We start from the raw sequence: 27,062 nt of genomic DNA, 5'->3' as shown, positions 1-27,062 counted from the left end.
ATTTTTGTAGCAGTGCGTGTGTAAACCTTTCATAACACCGGTTTCTGGAACAGGTGCGTGGAGAAATCTATCATAAACACCAGTAAATGAAACGGGTGCGTGGAGAAACTTATCGTGACACCGGTTTTAATATTCTACAGACTGCAGCGAACATTAAATTGCAGAAATGAAACTTAAAATATACAATTTTTATGCTTTAGTGTTAACATTAAGAAATGATCATCATTGCAAACCTCACACTATGACTGTTTTCATGCGTCTTACAATACTAATGTATGCGTAAACTAGTGAACCTCACGATATAATTTTTCTCACAGGTCTCAGAACACTATATTTTGATAACAATAATTTCAAATGTGAATAACAGCATAGGTATTCTGTTCTAAACAGAATTAAAGAAACAAATGTTACGTTGAGGTTCTATCTTGTATTTTCTACTAGCCTTTTACTATGCAGAAATATAACTTTGTGCATTAGGAATTTAACCAACACCGAACAATTATAATAATAAATGTATGAACAATAACTTTAATTGAAGATATTTACAAAACAATACAGTGTATATGAATATACACCTTGGTGAAGTCATTTGGATTTATCAACGTCATCATATAGCGCTACTCTTCTTACCAATCTCTTGTTAAATCATTTTATGCTATAAAATAGCAAAATATTCTCTAAGATAGGACCTTCGCGTAAGTCCTTAAACAATTGTCTAGCAGTTAAGGTCTAACACAATGTCTTTAGCAGACCTTGCATAATTTCATTTTTGCTTTTTTCATTCTCAGCCATGTGACTTAATATCATTTGCAGATATTTTTGTTTGTCATCAGTATCATGTTTCATAACATGATTAGGTGTTTTTGTGTGTCTTGTTACATTTTCAATAACCATGTTACTTTGATTATTTTCAGACTCGTTTGACAAAGACTGTGTATCCATGTCATCTGTCTCTATGGACTGATCAGAATGCGAAGCACCTGATTCCATACGGGATTCATTATCAAGGTAATTGTTTTCTTCTGTATTGTTACCCATACTAGCAGAACTTTCGCCAGTATTGCTTGCTTTTTGTTCCGTTTCTGAGTCTTTTTTGTTCCCTACTCTGTTCTTAAATGTTTTCTTAACTGAGCTAAAGGAATGTTATCTTCTGAGGAAGAATTTTCACGTTCTTGACGGACCCTATTTGTGCTTTTAGGCATTTTAACTTTTCTGATTTTGTTTGATATTTCAGCATCAGAAACATCAGATTCATCATTACTTCTTGAGCTAGAATCATCTGGAGGTATTACATAATTTACCCTTCGTCTTGGATAACCTTTAACAGCTTTGCGTTCGGGCCATTCAACAATGTCAGCAAGCCTTATCTGATCTGCATGCACTTGAACAACTGAGTTGTCAAGCTGGTTCTTAATAAGGTATGTAACTGGACCTTTTTGTTCAAGGATTCTGTAATGCGATTTCCAACGATCTTCAAGCTTGTTTTTTCTTTGATAGTTCTTATAATAGACAGGATCATTTATTTCGAACTTAATGTCTTTTGCTTTTTTGTCTACTTGTGCCTTATGTTTTCGTTTTGAACGTTTTAAATGTCTATAAGCAGTAAGGAAACTTGCATGTTGTTCTTGAAGAACTATCTTGTGAAACTCTTCGCCGTGGTATTTAGCTCTAGGCTTTAGCAAATTATCAATTGGTAAAATCGGGTCTCTGTTGTAAACTAAATAGAAAGGTGTGAATTTTGAACTTGAAGAAACATTGTGACGTATGCCTGCTAAAGACATATTAAGATGGAGATCCCATTCTCGTGTATTACCTTGAACTCTTTTTGCTAAAATATCATGCAGAACTCTGTGCATTCGTTCTTGTTTGGCATTACTTTCTGGGTGGTATGCTGTACATGATACATTGTCAATATTTAACTCTTTCAGGACCTCCCTAAAGGCAGAACTTGTAAATTCTGACCCTCGGTCATGAATTATCTGGAGAGGACATCCATATCTAGGATATATCTCATTCAAAAGTAAGTCTATTACTGTATTTGTACTTTTATCAGGAGCTGCGAAAGCTTCTGGAAAACCACTGAACATGTCAACAAAACAAATGATGTAACGATTGCCACTAAGTGTTTTTTCATAAGGACCACATATGTCTATTGAAACAATAGCAAATGGAAATGGTGCAATATTTGTTTCTCTTAAAGGAGCTTTAAAACCCTTTTTCAAATTTCTAGACTGGCAATCAACACAAGTTGTTACATACCTATGAAGTTCTTTAAACATATTTGGCCAGTAGTACTTTGTTTTTATAGTTGCAAACATACGTTGTGTACCAGGGTGACCATTGTTGTGATATTCTGTTATAACTAATGATTTCAAATGACTAGGAACATACAGTCTCATAACTGGTTCTTCATCTGGGTTCGAAATATAGTATAGAACATTGTCTACTTCTAAATATTTTTTGAATTCAGCCTTATTTGGGTCACCATGCTTAAGTTGCATTTTCATCTGAACAATTGCAGGATCTTTATCTTGTTCTAATCTCATATCTAAATCTGCAAATGCTGGGACAGTTTCTACTAAAGAATCTTGTTTTTGATATTCTTTTTTTAGCCACTTCTTTCGGGTTTAAGTTGTTAGAGTTTATAACATTTATACTTTTAACTTCATACTTGTCAGAAACTTGTAGGTATTGTCGTTAATATCTGGTTCGATTTCCTGCTCACTTTCTGTTTGTTTATTTTCAGAATCTGGTGGCCGTGAAAAGAAATCAGCAATAACATTTGCCTTTCCTGGAAGATACTCTATCTTACAGTTGTAACCACTAATAGACAATGCCCATAACTGAATTTCTTGTTTTGCATTTCACTTTTTTATAAATACTGAAGCGGAGAATGGTCGCTTTTGATTGTAAATTCAGCATTGTGTAAAAAGTAATTTAAAAAGTTGCAAAGAATAAAAAATGGCATATGCCTCCTTCTCAATAGTGCTGTATTTCTTTGTGTTTCACTTAGTTTATGAGACAGAAAATATATAGGCCTTTCTTTATTTTCATCTGATTCTGGTGAATTACACGCTTGAGTTAAGCACGCTGCCACGTGACTATCGCTGGCATCGGTATACAATGTATACGGCTTGTTTGGATCTGGGTAGGATAAGAAAGGAATAGCTGTTAATTGTTCTTTAATTTTCTCAAAACTGTTCTGACATTCTTCTGTCCAAATAAATGGAGACTTTTTCCTTGTAAGGTTAATAAGAGGTTCTGCTATTTCTGAGAATGAGGGGATGAATCGACGATAAAACGAGGATGCCCCAATTATTTTTCGAATTTCACGCACATTTTTTGGAACCGGAAGTGACCTAATAGCTTTAACTTTATCAGGATTTGGTCTGATGCCATCTTCATCTATGACAAAACCTAAGTATTCGGTTTTAGGCTGCATGAATTGACACTTTTTCAACTTAAGTTTAAGTTTATGCTCTCTTAACCTTTGAAAAATAATATCTAAGTGGCGTTTATGTTCTTCTAATGTTTTACTGAATATGAGACAGTCATCTAAATATGCCACAGCAAAATCTAATCCCTCTAAGACTTAGACATTAATTCCTGGAACACCCCCGGGCATTAACTAATCCGAAGCACATAACGTTAAATTCGAATAGACCCCTGAATGTGGTAAATGCAGTTTTTTCTTTATCTTTTTCATCTATCGGAATTGCCAAAATCCTGAGCGACAGTCTAGGGTAGTAAAGTATTTTGAATCACCTAAAAGAGCCATATATCATCGATATGCGGTAAAGGGTATGCTGTGGGTCTCACCAGGGCGTTGATCTTCCTAAAGTCTATACAAAATCTGGTACTGTTGTCGTTTTTCTTTTTAACCAACACAACAGGGCTTGCATAAGGCTTTGAGAAGGTCTTATTACGTTAGCCTTAAGCATTTCATCTATAGCATCACTCATAATTTTTCTGTCATTTAATGGACACTATATGGTCGCTGTTTTATCGGTTCATGTTCTACAGTAGGAATTTTCATTGTAATTGTATCTGTCTGTGACAATTCTGAGTCATTATTCGCAAAAACGTCCCTATTTTGTTTTAACTAATTTTTCTACATACTGAAAGTGTTCTTTAGGTGCTACTATTTCTTTTGTATTTAATACTTGATTTTCACCCTTATTGTGTGATAATTTATTGACATCAGAAACAGAAGCTATACATTTTTCATCAATTTGTTCAACAGTTGCAACGGCACACCCTTTTCTTAATTTAATTGTTCTATTTGTAGAATTTACTAACATAACAGGAAACCTACGATGCTTTCGTAACTTTATGACTGAATTAGCTACCATTAAACCAGGTTCTGTACTAAGATAACCATCTTCAACACTTTTTAATTCATAGGTTTTAAAATTCTTTAGTTTAGAGTCTTTTCGTAATTGTCCTGAACAAATATGCACTGTTTGAGGTTTAATTACAGTATCTTTTTGCAACCGAACTACTGAAGCAATATGTACATCTTCTTGTAATGTGACATAGCTATTTTTAATTCTCATTGATAAAAGATCAAAATAAATTCTGCATTTGTTCTGAATGAGAAAGTCCCTTCCAAGTATTGCTTTTCTATTCATATTTGAGACCACATAAAATTTTTGTTCTATTTTTTCACCACCTATTCGAAAAATAAGATTGGTGTATCCATCTACATGCAGTGAATTACCATTAACAGACTGTAATGAAACTTTATGATTTTTAAATAGTTTTGGCTTTCTATTTAATGTTTCATATGTCCTCCTGTTAATTAATGAGACTTCTGCTCCAGAGTCTACTAATGCCCTAATCTTCTGTTTCCCTATTCTAATTGTACAAGAGTTTGGATTTCCTGCTAGCGCTATAAAATACGTTGATAAATCATTATTCCTACCATCGACTTCTTTATGATAGGAAGATCTTAGTTTAAAGGCCTAAATATATTCTTTTTAGGTCTCAATACACTCTTACATTCTCTCATAAAATGTCCTAATTTCCCACAATTCCAGCAATCAATATATTTTTTCCAATCGTAATTGTTTTGAAATTTACTTTGGCTTAATTTCTGCATATGTCTAGTGGCTTTCTTTCGTAATAATATTGCATGAACATATTTTTGACGTGTCCTACATTGCTTGACATTATGACCTAGCCTTCGGCAATATTGACAACGAATTTGTGGCTGAATATGATCTAACTCTTTAGCTTTTTGACAAGTTTCTGAAAAATTTTGCTGGCTAGTAACATTTCCGAATCGTAAATTAAATCGATTTCTTAAATTTTGTTCATTCATAGCTGACGTAACTGCAGCCTGTAAAGTTTCCGGCGAATCACGCATAACTTTCATTTTCAGATAATTTTCTGTTAATCCGTCAATAAAATGACCTATTAACTGTTTCTGGATAATTGCTAAATTTGCAATATGATTTCGACCTTGATCTTGATTTTCATAGGCATCTTCTGCCAAAGTTAATAATCTTTCAGCATAGACATTTACATTTTCATCAGGTTTTTGTTTTATATTTTGCAAAAGATATAAAGCATGATGTGAGTCGTGTACCTCAGAAAATCTAGTAAATAAAGCATGTTTTAAAGCAGCCCAAGTACAGTCTTGATTTTCGTTTATAAATCTAATGTATAAAATCTGACACTGGGCCCCGTTGCAGTCTGATAGCAAATTAATTTCTTTCTTTCATCATTTAAATCATTTAAAATAGAATATTTTTCTATTGATTTACCCACGACTTAAAATCTTCAGATTTACCATCAAATTTTGAAATCATATGTTGTACGCTCTGAGTTCCTATTGCGGTGGAAACATTTTTTAATTGAATAGCCAAATCTTGAAAAATTTGCTGAATAGAAGCGTTGTCTGCCATTTTAAAATAAATTATTTAACAAGCAAATAGAATAGACAGTTTTCTAACCTTGTTTCTCGGCGTGATCATCTAGTGGTATTGCGTACTTCATCGTAGTGCCCTGACAACATTCCAAAGGTCCATCCTGGTCTGCGGCTCCAGAAACGCGCGTTGTAACGTAGCGTGGCCATTTAGTACAACAAACATAACCTTTTAACCAGTTTTATTTATCATAGCAACAGTCTTTAATATTTAAACATAACATTTTAGCTAGATATTATTAAGTAAAGGTGACCTTATCAATCTAGCATCTATAACCCATCTTTCTCTCTAACTCTAAATCTAACTCTCTCTCTGACCGTAGATAATTATATTTCAGCATATATATTTAATTAAGCAGTCTAGCCGCTATGTAAAATTACACAATACGTCGTGCATTTTTCCTTAACATATCTAACTTTGATCCCGGAAGTAAATGATATAAACGACTAAGTATACCTGTTTAACCCTTGGGCTACATGTTTTGTGACAGGTTTGACAATTCAGCTTTTCAATTTAGATCAAGTATTATAGTTTATCATCTTTCTACGTAGCATATTAAACAATGATTTATAGAATATACAATATTCCGAACCTTTCAAACCTGTTACATTACAGACGGCTCAGTTAACAATAGACACAAAAGATATAATGGATTGTGTTTGTCACATAATTTAAGAAAATTGAAACTGACAACTGACTGCTCAATGGTGAACGAAAATCAAAATAAATTCGATGTTTTTTATTATGGTTTATTAAACAGCAAAACAATTTTTTAACTTGCTTCGTCGGCCTTCGGCTACTTGTGGGACAAAAGCTGATAACGCTACCGGACATTGTCTTATACTTAACCGGATTATAATGGCGGCTTGTATCGTCGTATCACGGCATGTCAGGGCACAATTTTCTGCGGATTTTAAATCTGCGGTCTTATTGTCTTCCGCAGAAAACGCAGAAATAAAGTTCCCACAGAAAAAAGTACTTATACGGTACTACTTTGACGCTATTAACGTCACGTCTCTAAATACCTTCGGTGACATACTTAAGTCTTTAAATAGTAAAGATAATTCGTTCAAAATTTCAGATTTGAAAGGTAAAAGTATCTTCCTCATGAATATTTTGTTATCACTGTTTTGTCACTTATAAGATTTTTTTCATGGAACACATACGATTTCAAATAAAGTTCAAGCAGCTAAGTGACGCTTTACCTAGATGATTTCGTCTTCCAAAAAAGTAGATATCTTGAATGTCAAAAATGTTCCCGAGATTCACATACCACCAGGGATTTCTTTCATTACCAGCAGTAGCCGAGCATGTGCTTCTTGTCAATGATTCAAGGTTTTTACTGATTCCAGAATATTGTGAAAGGTCATGTCCATCTACACTTCGGAAAGAATGAAATTGCTGGTAGGTGGAAGACTGATCAGTTTCCATATTGAATGACGTCTGTCTTCCTTAAATTTTTAAAACATTCATTTTTTCAGAATATGAAACAATTACTCTCTGTAAGATTAACAATGTTGTTATATCTCTGAAGTGTTAATATGTATATACTTAACATAGGTTACACATGCTAGAATAATGTTTTCAGGTCAAATGTGATATGGGTTAAATAGGTAATATTTGAAGTGTACATGGTTATATCATGGATTCTTTATTTAACTGTATATGAACATTTTAGATTACAACTCACTGATTTATTGAAATAAGAATCGTGTTTTATAAGATGATAGAATGTTTAGAATGAGTCTCATGTAATTGAAATCTGAATGTCTTTGTGCACTTTACACTGTTTTATTACGTATATGTAAGTGGTGTACAATGATGAAACGTAAATAAATAAATAAATAATGGTGATAAATTGCTAAAGATTCAATTGACAGTAATATTTTTTATATATGTGTGTTTTAAATGGCCGAAATTGTATAAAAAATTATTTTATTTCAGTTTCGTCAACAGGATGTGCTGTAGTTGATTACTATATCATTCAGCATGAACATATCAATTGTTAGAACGATTTCTCAGTCACAAAAAGTAGTAAGCTAATTTCAGATGTTCAATTGAGGCCTGGCCACACACCATCTTCTATACAAGACCATTCGGTTCTTTTCTGGAAATTTGAGTTTATCCAGTTTTTGCCACAAATTAAATGTGGATGAGTCTGTATTACGTTATGATCGTAATATGTCTTCTTTTGATAAATTTGACTTGAAAAATATTCCTGACAATTTTTTAAGTTATTATCAAGTTGTTCGTAATATTTATAATACTGTTTTCAGACTAGAGCAGAGTCTACGTAATCAAAGTGAGGTTGGTAGCTTTTTTGCTAGTTTATGCACTGTGTTAAAAGAGGATATGTATGAGAAACTAAGGCTTTTAAAAACATATAGATCTGTCCGTTGGCTTGTCTAATAAAAAAGAGCAAAATAGTTAAAGCTTGTTGAAATGACAATTTAACCCTTTATGGTTTATGGAATTTAAGTTGAGCTGCTGAAAGAAACTTGCTAAAATGTAAAAGTATAAGTATTAAAAACATTTACAATTAGCTTTATTACAGCCAGAAAAGCGTTTGATAGGGAGATTAAAAAGAGTAAATTAAAAATGCTCCCTTTTTTCAGATGATTGTGAAAATAACCAGCAAGAATTTTGGAATAGGTAAAATAGGTATTGTAAAAAATGTATACCTTTTGAAGTAAATTGTGAGGATGGTACAACGTCTGAAGATATTGATACAGGTCTTACCAATTGGAAGCATGATTTTAGTAGTCGTTTCAATAGTAAATCCTACACTGCACGCTGTTCAAATACTGATGTACAGACATGTGAAGAGTTAAATGCTTGTATTTCTTTATCTGAGGTATTGAAAGCAAAGTCTGGTAAAGCTTCTGGAGTTGAAAGTATTCCTAGTGATGATTTGAAGAATGATTGTACAATATCGGTCCTACATAACTTAAATAATGTCTGTTTTGAAAAAGGAATAATACCTTCGGAATCGGGTAAGGTAATAATTAACCCAATATCAAAGGCAAACACATCAGATCCTCGCGATCCATTGTCATACAGAAGTATTTCGTTATCGTGTGCTATGTATAAAATATATTGTTCAGTTTTGAATGATCGGTTATCAATGAGGGTTGAACAAAATAATATGTTTGTTGTTGAACAGTATTGATTTAGGAAGAAACGTAGTACTGTTGATGATATCTCATCTTTAAGAAATACAATTGATGCCAGAAAGAAGGCTAAAAGGTCAACTTTCTGCGCCTTATAAATTTTAAGAAAGCTTACGATTTTGTTGATCGAAATCTTTTACAAAATAAAGTGTGTCTACAAGGATACGAGTTATATGACGCAGGGACATGCCTACGCCTTTAGTTGAACAATGAAATAGGTGCAATCGCTAAAGTGACTATGTCTTAGACTAGCTGACAAACGATGTAGAACGTCCTTTGTTAAAACGTATAGCTGGTGAGACCATATATCTTGTATATTAATTTTCCCCCAGCTACCATGCCTAAATGATTCGAGTACCAATGATTCGTAAAGGATTTCAATTATGAGGTAGATACTTTCAGGGATCAGGCAAGAATCACTGAATGTTTTAACTATCAACCTTCAACTAATGAAATCAGCTCAAACTCCTATAGGCTGAAGATGCTATGCTCGACTGGTCTTTTTGTCGAAGTTCGATCCTGTCAGACGATGTCTTTGAACAACAACATACGGGTCCTATCGCATAGATGCTCAGCCTATGTCCTCTTAATTAAAACTATAACTCAATATATTTGCCCTGACTACCGGGTGCTCAACACCTATCTGCTATCATATATAGCATTCAACTTCCATATAGGTATATCACCGATGCCTTGACTGTACATTGTCAATAACGCTGAACCTCGTCTATAAGCTGAAACTCTCCTACTCTCTCAGATTATCTCTGCCTCAGCTTTTCGATGCTCAGCCTGTATTTGCTATCGTCTATAATAGCATTCAACTACCGTTAAGGCAAAACACATATGCGCTGGCCCTACAGCATAAAACCTTATTGAAATTCTGCAACACTTCTTTAGTCTATGAATTTCAAACGACTTCTTTCTTATAGTTTATCCGCCCTGACAATGTTGTTGCAATACGTTCCTCATCAAGGTACTGGGATGATTTATTAGTTGAATCCTCAATGTGTCTACATCAAATGAATTCTCTGTCATCCGTCTACCTTTTATACCTTATCAGAAGTGAGCTTTGATTGGCGCTATTTATAGAACTTGTTTCTGATATGTAGAAATTCGAACATAGTATTTTACAACGAGTACTTGCTCTAACAAATAGTTGGTTCTCTTTAACTATTGTATATAATATAATGTGCGATGCTGGGATCGAGCTATCACTGAAATTAACCCTAATCGTCCATAAATGACCCAAATTATTAAATGATCTTATTGTTAATATTTATAGTAATGGTAGCATGAAAGGGAGTCAAGCACTATATGTGCTTATTTGTAACGTTATCAATCGATCAAATATACAAATTATTCTGACATTGTCACCCAGATGTAGTTTTTGATGGAAAGATTTCACAGCTTTAAAGTCACTATATTACTGTATATTTCTTCAAGTATTAGAATAAATATTTTCTATACAGATTTACGGTACATTGTGGTCTAAGACAAGGTTGTTCCCTGTTACCTTTACTTTAGATCTTTTTGTAAATGACCTTGCTGTCAAGTTGAAATCTGTAGATAAAAGTATCTGTATAGGGAATGAAAAAAAATGTATCTTTTATATGCTGATGACATTGTACTTATTCTGACAATGAGGAAGACTTGCAATATTTGTTAGACATTTTAAATGATTTCTGTGTTTTAAAAGGAATTGCCTTTTTTTCTCCTTCTAAAAGCAATATTGTTCATTTTCGATCTCAATCATCGAGTAGATCTTCGTATGAATTTACATGTGGTGTTAACAAATTGAAAATTGTAAGGCAATATACCTTATTTACTATTAAATGAACATTTGGATTACAATGTAACAGCTAGAAATGTTTCACAAAGTGTTGGCATGGCTCTTGGACTACTAATTACTAAATGCAGGGCTATTGATGGTGTTCCTTATAATGTTTAGTCGAGGTTGTGCGAGAGTACAGTTTGACTAGTAATTGCATATGGTGCATCCATATGGGGAACAAAATCATAATCTTGTGCAAATGCAGTTCCAGATTGAGCCATGCGCTTTATTTTAGGTACTGGTAAATACACTCCCAATAATGCTTTGTATTGTGAGTTGGCCTGGCAACCGATGGAGATCTGTTTCAACACAACTGTATAGAATTATGTCAATGGATAACACTAGAATTAATTTTAGAGTTTTCAATTTCTGTTTGTATAAAAGTAATAACAATTGTATAAACTGGGAATTTCAATATTAGAAGTATGTATTAAAGACTGATCTTTCACATGTACTAGTATAACTTCTAAGCAATACTGTAAAAAGGTTGTAACAATTTCAATGAATAAGATTGTACCTGAATGGAGTAGAATCATTCATAGTGACGTTAGCCCACGTGGAAGAGGTAAGAATAAACTGAGAATTTACAAATTGATATTAAACAAAAGTTTCAGACTGAAAAGTATATTAAAATTATTTTATCAATTACACATAAAGCAGCATGGCTAAGTTTAGATATGGTATAGCCCCGATTCGATTAGAAACAGATAGATATGGAAATATTTCAGAACAGGAAACAAGAATGTGTCCAATCTGTCGTAATTCAGTTGAAAATGAAATGCACGTATTATTATACTGTTCTACATACCAGTTTCAGGGATGAGTTAGTTTCTAAGGCACTAACCATTTAAAACTATTTTAGTAATTTATCAGATGAGAATAAGTTAAAGTTTTATCTCTTCAATAAGGAAATGATTAACATCACCGCCAAAACCCGTAAGTTGATACTTAAAACTAGAACAAATCTGTTATATAAGAGGCGCCACTTTTTAGTTACTTTTAAAATTGTCTTAGTACTAGTATGTTTTATTGTGATATGTATAAGTTAGTTTGTATAAGGGAGGATTTCTTGTCCAGTTCCTTTTTAATTTAATATTTATTAAATGGTACCTTTTTGTCTTACACCATTTATATGAATTTGGTGAATGCGTTATCTCTATTGATCTTAGTATGAAATTGTATCCAACTTATGTATTACATTTAGAGCAAAGGTAAGAATTCCTCTGGCTTGCTTTTAGCGTGTATATAAGAGGTCTAGAGTATCTTTTTATTCTTTTACAATTATCTCTTACAACTCAAATGTGAGTGGCAATGTACTATTATATTACACAATGTTTATATAGAAGTCATGATCAACACTGATGAGATGAAAATGAAAATAAGCATATATAAATATATATACACACAGATTTCCTATCATGGTGCAGTTAAATGTGGTGAAATTCTTTTAGCGCTGTATTTTTAACATATGCGTAATGGGAGAATAATAACTTCTTATGTTTGGTGTAAAGAATGTGGAAATATTTACTATCGTCATTTAAAGTGTTTGAATATTTTTATTTTGTCATCTTTGTTATACAATGGTATGAAATAAAGAGGTGCTTTTACCGTATTGAGTACAATACTGAATTCAACTGGATTCGTACACAGCAGTCATAACCCTTAGTTGGATGGTTAATTACTGCTGTGTACGTGTCCAAAAGAATTCAGTATGGTACTTAACATAGGACTCGGCATTAACTTTTATTTTCACTTGTCCAGTCCGACAAGTACTTTCTGAATGTGCTCGTTCTTAGCAGATACAAACTTGTCTTGACCTCTTTGAACGTGCTAGAATTTAAGTCACTTCTCCCTGGGAGAATTGCAGATGTTTAAAGAAGAGGTGGAAAGATTTTAGGCAAAAGTAGAGAGACTGTATTGTCATGACATTTCTGTATGCTATAAGTTGTGCAAGATTTGAGATAGGTTTACATAGAAGAATATTATTGAATTTTCCATTTAATGCTATAGAAGAATGATAGGCCTGTGTTTGAAGTTTTGTCGCTATGGCCTTAAATATAGCATGTATGTTAGAACTGGTATGTAGGCATTATTTGATGTGTTGAAAATACACAAGATTTTTATAATTACCTCCGTAAATCTCAACTTCACATAATCTTAAAGGTACATCAGGAATAGGTAATATGACTCTGAGATGTTTAGCCCTCACGGACTGCTCGCACATTATCTCCATTTCAACAGAACCCGGAGAATTAGTATGTTGATAACATATTCTTCCAAAGTCTGAATTAGTAGGTCCAGTTCCTGTCTCAACTCGGAAACTCCGAAAATCCTCTGAAAAATTGATTAACTAATATATCAATTTTTGATTTATAAATTGGACCTATCTGACTCACTAGATCAAGTTCATTTTATTCAACTAAATGATTATCTATCGATTTTGTTCGGAAAAAAAAACTGCTAAAGCATCAAGTAGAAATGCAATAACTTCAGTTCCAGTTTATTTCAATACAATGCGCTTAAGGGCATCTGCATGGCACAAACAGTCTCTACAAAATAGTCTCAAGACAGTTCCAACATTTCAAATACAAGCAAACACCAGTATAATTCTATCTAAACATGACTAGACATATCATGTAAACGGTTATATTATGCAGGTGTAAGGTGATAATATTACTTTACTTTTGCATGACATGTTTAACAAATAATGCAACCTTTAACAAAACGGTTCTATCGGAGCTTTGGAGCAGGTTTTGAAAAGATACAATATTGCGTGTTCTTAGATCTCTTAGGTTCAGAAATAAATGTACACAATCAAAAATATAATGAAACTCTACATACTCCACAGAGTTATTATCGCACATCTGCTGACAAGTTCTCTGACTTAGATCAATGTTATATCTTATACCCTATTATACTAGTAATTTATTGTTACGATATCTAAAATGATAAAGCCAAGTCGTTTGGAAGAAAATTGAAACATTTTTCAAATATGAAGTTTGTTATAAAACAAGAGCTGTCCGTAAGACAGCCAAGCTCGACTATTCGAAATATTGTCACAGAAGCAGGAAATTATTACCCAAAATGTTAAATATCAAAAGAGTTTTAAGTTCGAAACGGGACATAATTTGACCAAAATGCATATCAGAGTTATGGGACTTGATGCTATCAACTAGTTTAATAACCCCGAAGAAACATGGTAAGTTTCAATTCCATATCTGCATTAGTTTTGGAGATAGTAACTTGCATGTAAAACTTTAACCAGAATTTTCTAAGTCCAAAAGGGGGAATAATTTGCACAAAATACATGTTAAGAGTTATGGAACTTGACCCAGTGAGGTTGGTAACTGACCTAGAAAAAGAATAAATAAGTTTCAAAGCTATATGCCTTTTGGTAATAGCTGTATGTACTTGCACGCAAAACTTTAACCAGGATTTTCTAAGTCCAAAAGGGGCATAATTTGCCCAAAATACATGTCAGAGTTATGGGACTTGATTCTATCAACTAGTTTCATAACCCCGAAGACACATGTGAAGTTTCAATTTAATATCTGCATTAGTTTTGGAGATAGTAACTTGCATGTAAAACTTTAACCAGGATTTTCTAAGTCCAAAAGGGGGCATAATTTGCTCAAAATACATGTCAGAGTTATGGGACTTGGCCCAGTGAGGTAGGTTATTGATCTAGAAAAAGAAAAAATAAGTTTCAAATCAATATGCCTTTTAGTAATAGCTGTATGTACTTGCACGCAAAACTTTTACCAGAATTTTCTTAGTCCAAAAGGGGGCATAATTTGGCCAAAATACATGTCAGAGTTACGGGACTTGACCCAGTGAGGTAGGTAATTGATCTAGAAAAAGAAAAAATAAGTTTCAAATCTATATGCCTTTTAGTAATAGCTGTATGTACTTGCACGCAAAACTTTAACCAAAATTTTCTAAGTACAAAAGGGGGCATAATTTGGCCAAAATGAAGGTCAGAGTTATGGGACTTGGTGCTATCAACTAGTTTTATAACCCCGAAGACACATGTGAAGTTTCAATTCAATATCTGCATTAGTTTTGGAGATAGTAACTTGCATGTAAAACTTTAACCAGAATTTTCTAAGTCCAAAAGGGGGCATAATTTGCTCAAAATACATGTTAGAGTTATGGAACTTGACCCAGTGAGGTTGGTAATTGACCTAGAAAAAGAATAAATAAGTTTCAAAGCTATATGCCTTTAAATGATAGCTGTATGTACTTGCATGCAAAAACTTAACCAAGGTGTGACGCCGACGCCGACGCCGACGCCGACGCCAGGGTGAGTAGAATAGCTAGACTATTCTTCGAATAGTCGAGCTAAAAAATGTGTGAAAAATCATTCGACCGGAACACGAAGATAATCTGCGCATGTCCTTTTGATAGTAAAGCTTCAAGCATGGCTAAATTCCAACCAGTGGTTGCTGAGAAATACTCTGGAAAAAAAGTTTCACTATAATATACTATAGTTGAATAGTCAGAAGGCAATTATTCTACGAACATGAAGACAATATGCAAATGTCCTTATCATAGTGAAGCTTCCTATGAAGATTCGCTGTATTCAAACCAGTGCTGGCTGAGAAACGGGTGGACGTACGGACGAAGCGGTGACTTCGGGAGCATAGCAAGAACGAGGGCAATAATACACTTAGGAGTATAAGAAGGCACGTACGGCATTTCCTTGCCGTTTATAACGAGCAGTTAATTATATGTCTAAATGCAACAATCTAAATAATTTACCCATATAAAATGTCTACATTAACAAACGTTCAGTAAAATGACATTAAAATGACGTTGTCAATTGCAGGTTATTGATCAGTCTTCTGGTAAGGTAACAGGCATGTACAAGATTTTGTAATTTTGTTACTTTTTATAGTAAGTTATATAATACAGATTTATATTGCACATTAAGACTTAATTATATCTGAGGACTCAGATTTCTGCTATCATTTGCACGTCACTTTTGTGTTATGACTGTGTTTTTATAGTAACAAAGGTAATGGCATTTGTGTTAAATAGTGGCTATCTAGCAGGCTTATAAATTGTTGGTATTTAACACTATTTCCACTACCTGAAAAAAATATGGGGGAGGTAAGTGATGTGTTTCTCCACTATTGAACGTTAAAGATGTTAATATAGCTATGACTGTTTCTGTATCCATGTGTTTCCGTGTAAAGCTATGTCGTCATAAAATATACAACTTTTTTAGCAAGAACTATATTAGTGAACTGGTCTGCACTGAGTTCAACAGTGACATCACTATGATAGCATACGAACATTTTAGATGTAAATTGTCGGCATATCCAATATTCTAATCAGCTAGCAACTTCCTTCTGTATGTAGTGAGAATAGAACGTTTTCCTAAAACAGCAAATTCAAAGCGTTGATAATATGAAAATCACCCCAACTACGTTTCAATTAAACTGATGAATGGGTGGCACAATATTTTTCTAGGGCCATTGTAGTGTGTGTAAAACTTGTAATAATTTAATTAGTACTCCACGTGATATTTATAATTAATAAAACACTTGTCCCAATTCAAAACATGAAACTAAACTTACCAAGATTGTCTACTGGAAGTTTAAGAACGAGACCTGTCACAAGGTAATCTCTGTCCCATTCAATTCTCCACCATTGTAAACCTGCAGTCCGATTAGGATTTGACTTGCAACATGTTTGAATGTCACCATCGACCGCTTTGGTGGCAGACTCAGCTGATACATTTGTGTTTCCAATTGCCCTGACCGTTTTCATGTATTTTGCAATATTGCCTGTAAAAGTACACTTAAACCTTTAAACAGAAGTAAACAGTTTCCCACAGTACAATTATATGCCCTGTATTAACTGTATTCCTTTAATAATATACATGTAAATACAGTTGTAATTGACATTGATGTGGTAATTCTTGCCACCGTAATCAAGTTTCAAAAATTCAGCATAGGATCTTGAAATGACTATGTTCATATTAAATCGCATATAGCATGAACTATCGACATACTTCTTTAACATACACGAATACAATATTTTCGATCGAAACTATGATCATCGGGTAGGAAATGATCTAACTAAGGAAATGAGTGCTCACACTTATATTTTTCGTTTCGAAATAACAAATTTCGCCGTTTTTCGAATGTTTCTGCTCTCGGTGTCCATCGTTGAAATACGCGCGCGTCTCGGGCAAACCAGTAATATTGCACAGCACAATTTCGGAATGCTCTCTAGTAACATCCCATAATGTGTATCAATGATCTACTTTCTAATGATTATGTCAATAAATCATTTAACTCATTTTGTTTATTTTCCAGTAAATGTTTTTATTTTACACGTTTTCAGTATAATAAAATAAATATTTCATTCCTGAGAGGGTGATATGAAAATGACGCCTCGGTCGATATTCATATATCTCGAGGTAATATTTTTTTATATCAGCCTCTCAGGAATGCAATATTCATATGATATACTACTTTCATAGTAAGCAAGCAATGTGCTCCTTTTTTTGTAAGCAATGTCATAATGAAGTACATGTAATAACATTACAGAATTTGTCATGGACACTTGTGTCATATACCTCAACTACAATTTGGCGTCTCGCTTTGTTGATTTTACAGTGTGTTTGCTTGACTGAAATTATTTTCTAGCATCAAATGACCCTCGTTTTTTCTTCTCTTGATTTCTATTCTTCAAGAAAATGTAAGTTACAGACATTTAAGATCGGTCATAATGTGTACAATACTGCCATTGGAGGTTTCTCAATTTTACAAGGATTAAGAAGGCCAACTAGTGATTCCCTGCTCATGAGATCTGTTTATTTCAAGGGACACGGAATTGTTTGTCTGTTAAAATTCCGCATATCAGAAAAAGTCAGAGACAAAAATCTGGCCATACCTTAACTTTATAAATCATGCAACTTGGGTAATACTGTGCACAATTAATATTAGCCTAAGACTATTTTTGCGACACACATGTTACCATTATTGCTTTATTGACTATAAGTAAATCATTTAAGTCTGTTGAAGGAACACCTTCAGCAGAATAGCAGAACAACTCCAGCAGAATAGCAGAACAACATTAAAAAGGCAAAAATGCTAAATCTTTCTTAAAAACCGCCTGTATTTAACAGACGGAAATTCATAGTATTTCCAGATCAATCCCGTACGCACGTCGGCAGCAATCTTTGAAATCATAACATTACGATCATTCCTGCGTGTTGGCGGACGTTGACCATTTATATATGACGTATTATTCAAATTAAACTAATGGGAAATTTACAGTGGGCTTTATCAAGAGGTAAAATAAAATCAATGTTATATTGTCTTTCTTATAAATACGGATATTTTTAAAAGAATCCGCTCTGCGAAATTGTGTTCTGTTGTTCTGTTCTATTAGCAGGTAAAGTACGTTCTCGTTATCGACAAGACAGAGACACTCTTACGGAATTCCGTTAGGGCTATCGCCTTTGAATGTGTTGATCTGAAACGTAATACTCGATAGTACGATGATGAAAACGCGAAATCACGAAACTACAATAAAGAAAACGCGACAACACGATGATGATAATGCTAAACTACGATTAGCATAACGAAAACGCGATTACAATGATGATAATGCGATATACTATCGCGTTTCACCATCGTACTGTCGCGTTTTCACCATCGTACTATCGTATTATCGAGTTTTCGTTATCGTAGTATCGCGTTATCACCATCGTACTGTCGCGTTATCACCACCGTACTGTCGCATTGTCACCATCGTACTGTCGCGTTATCACCATCGTACTTCTGCGTTATCACTATCGTACTATCGCGTTATCATCATCGTACTATCGCCTTCCGGTGCCCTTGCGCAAAGATAAATTTCTCCACCAGTGTTTTGGTTTCTATTTATCTTGTTATTTAAGTACTGTTAAAATTCAAAATGATTTCAATTGCTTGTTCACGGGTTGTATAACGTTTTTCAGCTAAAACCAGATATATGATTTGGCAAAAACTCGTTTTGAGTTTTCCATACAGTATAGTATAAGATTAATAACAAGAAAAGGGAATGTCATGTTGTACCATGATTAGAGTGGGTTTTTTTGTCTGACATGAATATTTTCACAAAGATGATGAATATTTTCAAAAATATGATGGCTTTTATTTCTACACTGAAAATAGAAGCAAATGCATGTCTTGTAAAGCTTAAGTTATCGATGTTGAATTCCATAAGATGCATAACTACACTGAAATCAAAGCATCGCAATATTCGAAGAATTTTTTTTGCAGTTTGCATGACACATATTTTCATTTTAATGCATCAAAGTCTGGCAATTTTCTGCAAAAGTAGATAGCATTTCATTTTCGATTTTCACATGTCAAAAAAAGTAAAGCAGTTTACAACCAAAAGTGACAGAATTAACACCCCTTTACTCAGAAATTTTATTTATGATTTTACAGGAATGAGAAATGCATTCAAATTATATCTGCATAGCATTTTGAACATGTTCAACATCCCAAACGCTTCTCCTTCTTAAATTCATTTTCTGTAAATGTTTCTTTAGTTGACGAAAGCTGAAAAGGCATACAAAATGGATGGTTGATTATGTGGCTTTTGGCTAACTAGCAGCTGTAGCTAAAGTAGGATCATGATTTTCGCACGCGAGGACCTGCGTTTGAATCAGCCTATCGCGACAGCGGAGCTGTAGTTCTAAAAGCATAGCCTCTAATCTTCTAATTTTGAGCATGCACATGCGCACCGGAAGGCGATAGTGCGATGATGATAACGCGACAGTACGATGGTAATAACGCGACAGTACGATGATGATAACGCGACAGTACGATGGTGATAACACGACAGTACGACTAATAATGATACTACGATAACGAAAACGCGATAATACGATTGTACGATAGTGAAAACGCGACAGTACGATGGCGAAAACGCGATAGTATGCCGCATTATCATCATCGTACTATCGTATTATTGCGTTTTCGTTATCGTAATACCGCGTTATCATCATCGTGTTGTCGCGCTTTCGTTATCGTAGTTTCGTGATTAGTCGCCTAATGCTGATAACCAAGTGGGCAAAGCTTCTAAGCTGTAGCTCTTATAGTTTTTGAGAAAGGCGGACCTAAACAAAACATTTAACCAAGAAACTCAAATTTTCTAAGTACAAAAAGGGCCATAATTCTGACGAAATGCATACCAGAGTCATAGTTCATGGCATACACAGTCAATTAATCATGATAAACTAAACAAGCATGCAAAGTTTCAAAGCTGTAGTTCTTACAGTTTTTGTGGAAAGGCGGACCTAAACAACAATTTTAACCAAGAAAACCAATTTTTTAAGTACAAAAAGACCCATAATTTTGACAAAATGCATATCAGACTCATTATCAGAGTTAAGGTTCTTGGACAACACAGTCACCTAATGATGATAAACAAGTGGGCAAAGTTTCAAAGCTGTAGCTTTTACAGTTTTTTTAGAAAAAGGGGACATAAACAAATCTTTTAACCGACACCGACGACAATACCTCGTAGATTGTTTTTTCAAAATTCAGACAAGCTAAAAATCAATAGTTTTATGCCAGGAAAGAAACGATTTTGCATTTTATGATTATTCCGTTAATCTAGTAAATGTACTGAACATGGGAATCGCCAAAGCTAACCATATACAGCTATACTGAAAGTAGATTGCTTTACACCAAAAGGTAGCGTTTGTATTTATCAACACAGCTTACGGTATTGACATCCGGGTCCCATCCATCCAAAGTCACATCCTCTTGAACAGCTACCAGTCTGTTGGTCACATTGTGCGTCATTTTTACAATGGCATCTGTACCGGTTGTCCATAAATGTTGGTGTACCAGGATAGACATTGTTGCAATCTGTTTGTGTATAACATATTATAGTGGTATTTTCGCAGAAAATGAATTCCGGTTATTAAAAAGAATACATTTTATCTGATTAATCAGTTCTAAGGATGTTGTAATGTACTTCTTCAAAGGTACAAAACATTTGCAATGAGTGAATAAATCTGCGTTTACTATCACAATGTACTGACGAAACTACTATTTGATCTACATTTTCTCTTTAAGTTCTCATTAAATGTAAAACAAAAGCAGTTATGTTATACATTATTTGAGAAAAACGGGGATGGATGTTCAAATTATCTTGCTTATTTTTTTAATTCATCGTCAGAAGATATTGATGGGGATATATTCAATTGTAGCTCAAAATTTCAAACAGAACCTACTTCCACCTCTACAGAAAATGGTGTATCATATATATTATAAAATACTGGGTAAAATACTACACCTTGAGAGTATTAAATATGTTAAAATAGTGTATAATATGTTAAAATCTGACATAACTGTTGTTCACTTGTTAAGAATTTATTATGTACTTTAGGATTCTATGATGCCTGGTATTTCCAGAACGTCGGTGATATTAATGTATTTTTACTACAAGTTAAACAAAGACTTACTGATCAATTTGTTGAAAACTAACACACTAGATTAGAAAACTCTAGTAGGGCTCTATTTTATAGAAATGCTGCAATATTTCAGTTTCAACCTTATTTGGATATTGTTGAAGTAAGTAAATTTCGAAACTTTTTAATCAAGTTAAGAAGCACACCTATAGGTGATAGAAAATGTAGTGTATGCAATGCTTTAAAGGATGAGTTCAATTTTGTATAAGAATGTCAAATATATAATGACTTTAGAACTGAGTTGATACCGAATATGTAAAAGTTTGTATCACTATTAAATACAAAACATGTTAAAATTTAGAAAAAAATGGCAAAATATGTATATTATGCCTTTGAAAGTAGACAAAACAACTTATATGTGAATAATTAAAGTTTTTGTCTAGTCAGTTACTTAGGTGTTTCTACGAACGTGTTCATCTTGTAAATACTCGCTCAACTCGTATTGATTCGGATGACTCGTCAAAATGGCAAAAGGAGTGTTACTCAGGAGGGCGGCGTCTCCAGCAAACCCGCTTCAATTCTGCACGTGGTGGACGGAATTCACGTGCACCTCGTGACGGATGGAAGTCACGTGTACCTCGTGACAGGACCCTACAAGGACGTCAGTCGCGTGGTGAACGGGGGTATTGTGACCATTGTGATATGAACAGTCGTAACAACCAGAACTGTTGGTGGCAAAGAAATTCAAGAAATATGTGGGACACGGCTTCAACGTCGCAAAGTGACACAATTTCAGTATAGGACATTTCAGACAAATGCTCCGTAAACTTTCAAAGTGTTAACAAATTTAAATGTTTACGAGACTTGTGTGATCAGTGCTGGGAAATCTCATGTAAGAGTAATTTTGTTTCATTGCTGGAAGATAACTCATATTCAGAATGTATATCAGTAAAATATAATGGTAATGAAGGTGTTATAAAAAACAATTCATAGACAAAAAATACTAACTTCAAAGCTTCTGTGCGTTCTAATGAAAGGTCACTTTGCAAAAGAGATGTATTAATGCCACACAATAATAGTGATGATAATGATGATGATGGTGGTGATGATGATGATGATGATGATGATGATGATAAGAACATCTTTTCATATAATAAACGAGGGCTACATATTGCCAATTTAAATGTTAGACATGTCCTTAATAAACTTGATCAGATGCGATATCATTAGGTTCAAATAAATGCTCAAACGTTTTAGGCTTATGTGAGACCTTTCTGACACCAGAGATAAACGGCAGCTATCTCAAAATAAGTAATTATACTTGTGAAAGGAAAGACAGGGTTGAGAAAAAAGGTGGAGATATACTAATATTTACAGCCAATAAAGTACCATATATACGTCGTGCTGATCCCGAACACCGAGATATTGAATCAATCTGTATTCAGGTAAAATGTGATACTTCTAAACCGTTCCTTATAATGTTTGTATATAGACCTCCGGATGCTAGTCAATTATGGATAGACACTTTTGAGCAGATACTAGATAAAGTTGATCGCTTATATTTTGAAACTCATATTTTGGGGATATTAATATTAATAATATTTAATAAACAATAAAATCTAAAATCTATTAAGTACATACCTAACAAAATATCAGGCTATTTTGTAAATAAAAAATGGCAAGGTTTGTTATTGAAATTTGACTTGACACAATTACTCAACATACCGACACGTGTTACAAAGGACAGCTCGGCTATCATTGATCACATTCACACAACTAGATGCGATCTAATTACCGAAGTATTAGTACCCGCTTATAGTATAAGTGATCACTTCCCAGTATGTTTTTGTTTGTTCGTTTTGTCCTAATGTGTTGGCTTTGTGTGTGTGCGCGTGTATGTGTATCATGATCAACAATTAGGTAAAACATTTTAGAAATGGCCGCCAAAATTAATATTTACTGTTACTAGAGATTCTAATGAAAGTTCATTGTATTTAAATTCATCCCCAAAATACACTGAAATATAAATGTATATGATACGATGATTCTTAATTTTTTATCAAAAACATAGGATAACAATTCAAATGCAATTAATTTCTTTCTATTTCCATGGTAACGGGGGAAATATATAGCCATAAAACCTCTGTTTTGTATTATCAAAACAAAATCTTTGTCATTTTCTCATATTTTATTTTGATCTTATTTTACTTTATGTAGTTTGAACTATATTACTTGTATTTCATCCACTACAACATATTAGAAGATTGTTGTTATTCCCCTTGCCAGTGTTAAGCCGGAAGGGACTTATGCGTTGCCCCCATATGCTTGCCTGTCAGTCCGTAAGTCACGGAAAGTGGGATACTGCGATAGCTTTAAAAGTACAATATGATTTTTCATGAAACATGGTACATAGATGGATGGCAATGTGGAAAATGCCAAATCATTTAAATTTGTTGTTATGGCAAATAATGTGGTTGCTATGGCAACAACTAGTCCAATGATATGATAAAAAAAGTGTCATCCTGCGATCTTACATTAACATTTAATCTATGCTGAAGAAAAACTCATCAAAACTACAAGTACTATATATAATAGTCATGGTAATATCAAAATTGTATGTCCATTCAATTTGTTTATAATGATGATATGCTATGGATTTTTGCCATGTTTATTGTATATTTTTATATGTTAATGACTCATAGACCACATGGTACAATGGTTTTTCTGAAATAATCTTATCAAACTTATATTTTGACCAGTAATTCACAAAAATAAACCTAACGGTTACGATGGATCAAACAATAGTCTTATTGAAAATAGAAATTGGATTTAACATGTAGAATCTCTATCATATCTTTCTTTAGTAGCTGAAAAAGTAACGTAAATTGTAAATTTAACAATTTTTGTTTAAGAGGACAAACAATACTTACCGGCAGTCGCACGTTTTAGGTATATGCCACAAATAGAGATAAAGATAAGAAACTTAACGGTCATCTTCTTCTGGATTTATCAAAGCAAAATTATACTTCGCTTATTCCAAAACTTCTGATATGTGTTATATTCGTTTTAGCCAAATCAAAATTCAGGAGACCCACACAATGATTAAAAAAAATATTCAGGGCTGAGGACGTACAGTGGTATGCTGTAAAAATTAAGTGCTTTACCAAAATGCAGATACTTTTAAAAAAACGGATTCTGTTGCATGTTTTGCATCAACAGTTAGCCTTCCTTCATGCGCTTGTGTTCTCTTTGTATACACTTTGAACCTAATGACTATTTGATCAAACTTAAGGTTTTTTTTTTCAGCGGCGAACTTGTCCAGCAAGTAATGCATTTTTGTGGTACTGGATGTTTTCGTGTGACTTTTTGTACAGTGTCAAACGTCCGCCATACAAAACCACTTTAACAAAAATACGTTTACAGCTAAATTAAATGTGAAATGATTAAATGTGTTTGAATCTATCAAAAAGGAACTTACAGTAATAGAAAAAATGTCAGAAAGTGCCGGCAATTGAAATAGAACCATCGACTTTGGTAAATGAAACAGAATTTATAACAAGAAGAGAAATGTCATATTTACTAAGGATAAAGGTAATATTTTGTTAAGAATAATTTCATCCGAGCCTAAAACCTGCCATAAACACACATGGACCTTGCTGCTAAAGAACATAATTTGCTCCCTGGTACTGACACAAACATTTCGTGAAATATAACGTAAAATCCCACGTATCGGTCAAAAACAAAACTCGAGCACATGTACTTGTGGTTAAATTTTCCGCCACTTTTGTAACATCGAAACGTTTCTCACAACTATTCTTTACAGCATACCACTGTATGTCCTCCCTGTTCCATAAAATAGTAAATTTTCATATCATGGCACTATAATACTTGAGTAAGGTAACGAGTACTTAAGGCCTACAGAACGTGTACAAAAGTAAATATCATAAATAAATGTCAGGTTTACTCTGTTTACTTCCTTGTCAGTATCGTGATTGTAAATTATGCGGAAATATTTGAAGCCTAGCAATATATACACAAGTATTAATATGATATTTGTTTCAAAGTCTCATTGACTGTTTTTGTTTGTATATATATGTTGTTTTTTTAAATATTCATTTCTTTTTGTTTCGAAAATTAAACATAACATAAAATGTTCTAAAGATTCCGAAACACGTTTTGTCTAAATTTGTTTGTATACTTACATTAGAATGACTGCGTAAGAAATCTTTGCGGTACTAATATTATCAATCAGAATTTTAAATCGACAATTATGCATATAGTTATTGCTAGGCATGTCAATCAGTTCAACATATAACACAGTGTTCCTTTCTTATATGACGACTGAGCAAAGCTCATACCCACAGATTGCGATCTTAACGTTTCCTAAGTACATTCACGACGTTTTTTTCCCCTGATATATACGTTTTTATAGATGTTGCTATTGCATATTTCGTTAGTTCTTATTAACAATCTCAACCATGAATCTGTGTCAGTTCCGTGACGCAAAACATTTCATTTCTTTTAGCAGCATTGTCTTTTATAGTCAGATGTACGTTTTGTTTAATGTGTTACAGTGTAATGTTTTAATTTTTTTTGCATACTTTATCCGTTGTCCCTGTAAATATGACACTTCTCTGCACGTTTTAAACGCTGTGTTATGTAGATTTTCATATGTACCCAAGTTAGTGGTTTCGATCTACTTCAACTGCACACATTTTCTGACCATTTACTTTTACTGTAGGCCTCTTTCTTTGTTACTGTGAAATTTAATTTGACTGTAAATATAGGCCAGTGCGGTAATCCTTTAAAAACAAACAAACAAACAAACACACGCACACGCACAAACAACGATGAATATTGATCATTTTACATATTTTTTTCCAATTTATATCCATTATAAGCATGTTTTGTTTTACTGAAAGGATTTGTAGTTTTACTTGATGGTGATCAGTGTAATATTATACAAGAAACTATTTAGCATCTTTTATATCGGTCTTTATTATGTTGATAAAATAACGCGAAATTTGATTTGTGATTCAATTGCCAGACGTCGGTATTGTAGTTCGATACCGCCTTTTGTCCTGAAGAAAGTAGAAAAAGGTCTATATATCAGTGTCGAAAATCATACTTACATACCAAACACATATCCATCCCATATTAAAGGGAAAATGAAATGGAAGGAAATCAGAAAAGCCGTAACAAACCAAAAGAACTGTATCGTGATCATCTGTATTTTCTTACTATATATCTGTTCTTAACCCTTACCATGCTGGACACGATTGATTCTGCTTTTGCGATCAGTGTAGACCATGATCAGCCTGCACAGCCATGCAGTCTGATCAAGATCTACAGTGTTCGCCTTTCAGTCATTATCGTTTTGGTAAGCACCCCTTTTAACGGTATTGTCAAGGTAAGGTAAGGGTTAATGGAACAAATAAAAGCGATGAAAGTTATACTTGAACACGTTTGCACAGAGTAACAATCTAACTGAAGGAACCAGCCATATGACACAATTATTTGTGAAATAAAACACTTACCGGTCTAATAAAATTCCACCATTTTTGTTACAGAGAAATTATTCTCTTACTAATCTTTACAACATACCACTGTACCCTAACCCCGCCCCCACCCTCCGCCCCCCGCCCCTTCTCCCTTTGTTTGCGGTATGGATATGTTTGAAGATTATCAATAATATATAATAT

At 33.6% G+C, this 27,062-nt stretch overlaps 2 protein-coding genes across 2 annotated transcripts in view; both read right to left on the bottom strand.

The window, feature by feature from the left end:
• Positions 1-1,038, bottom strand: part of LOC123556424 (multiple epidermal growth factor-like domains protein 10) — a 34,139-nt gene extending 33,101 nt beyond the window's left edge. Inside the window, exon 1 of the mRNA XM_053544427.1 lies at positions 900-1,038. Within this exon, the coding sequence (XP_053400402.1) occupies positions 900-1,038 (139 nt within the window). The remainder of the gene's footprint in view (positions 1-899) is intronic.
• Positions 1,039-6,882: 5,844 nt separating this feature from the next.
• On the bottom strand, positions 6,883-25,245 carry LOC128556854 (uncharacterized). Its single transcript, XM_053542633.1, has 5 exons — positions 24,291-25,245; positions 20,669-20,815; positions 16,514-16,723; positions 13,062-13,265; positions 6,883-7,381 (listed from the first exon to the last, which is right to left on the bottom strand). The coding sequence occupies exons 1-5, from the start codon at positions 24,352-24,354 to the stop codon at positions 7,101-7,103; spliced, it is 906 nt and encodes a 301-aa protein (XP_053398608.1). The 5' UTR covers positions 24,355-25,245; the 3' UTR covers positions 6,883-7,100.
• Between the last annotated feature and the right edge of the window lie 1,817 nt (positions 25,246-27,062).

The sequence above is a fragment of the Mercenaria mercenaria genome, chromosome 5, assembly GCF_021730395.1.
Source record: "Mercenaria mercenaria strain notata chromosome 5, MADL_Memer_1, whole genome shotgun sequence".
Taxonomy (NCBI): Eukaryota; Metazoa; Mollusca; class Bivalvia; order Venerida; family Veneridae; genus Mercenaria; species Mercenaria mercenaria.
This window is presented reverse-complemented; position numbering and strand designations above follow the sequence as displayed.

What these genes read in the sequence shown, in the direction of transcription:
- LOC128556854 (XM_053542633.1), bottom strand. Translation starts at nt 24,354, where the DNA reads ATGACCGTTAAGTTTCTTATCTTTATCTCTATTTGTGGCATATACCTA. An exon ending in GGGACCCGGATGTCAATACC is followed by an intron (nt 16,724 to 20,668) that starts GTAAGCTGTGTT and finishes GTACTTTTACAG; the next exon opens with GCAATATTGCAAAATACATG. An exon ending in ACTTCCAGTAGACAATCTTG is followed by an intron (nt 13,266 to 16,513) that starts GTAAGTTTAGTT and finishes TCAATTTTTCAG; the next exon opens with AGGATTTTCGGAGTTTCCGA.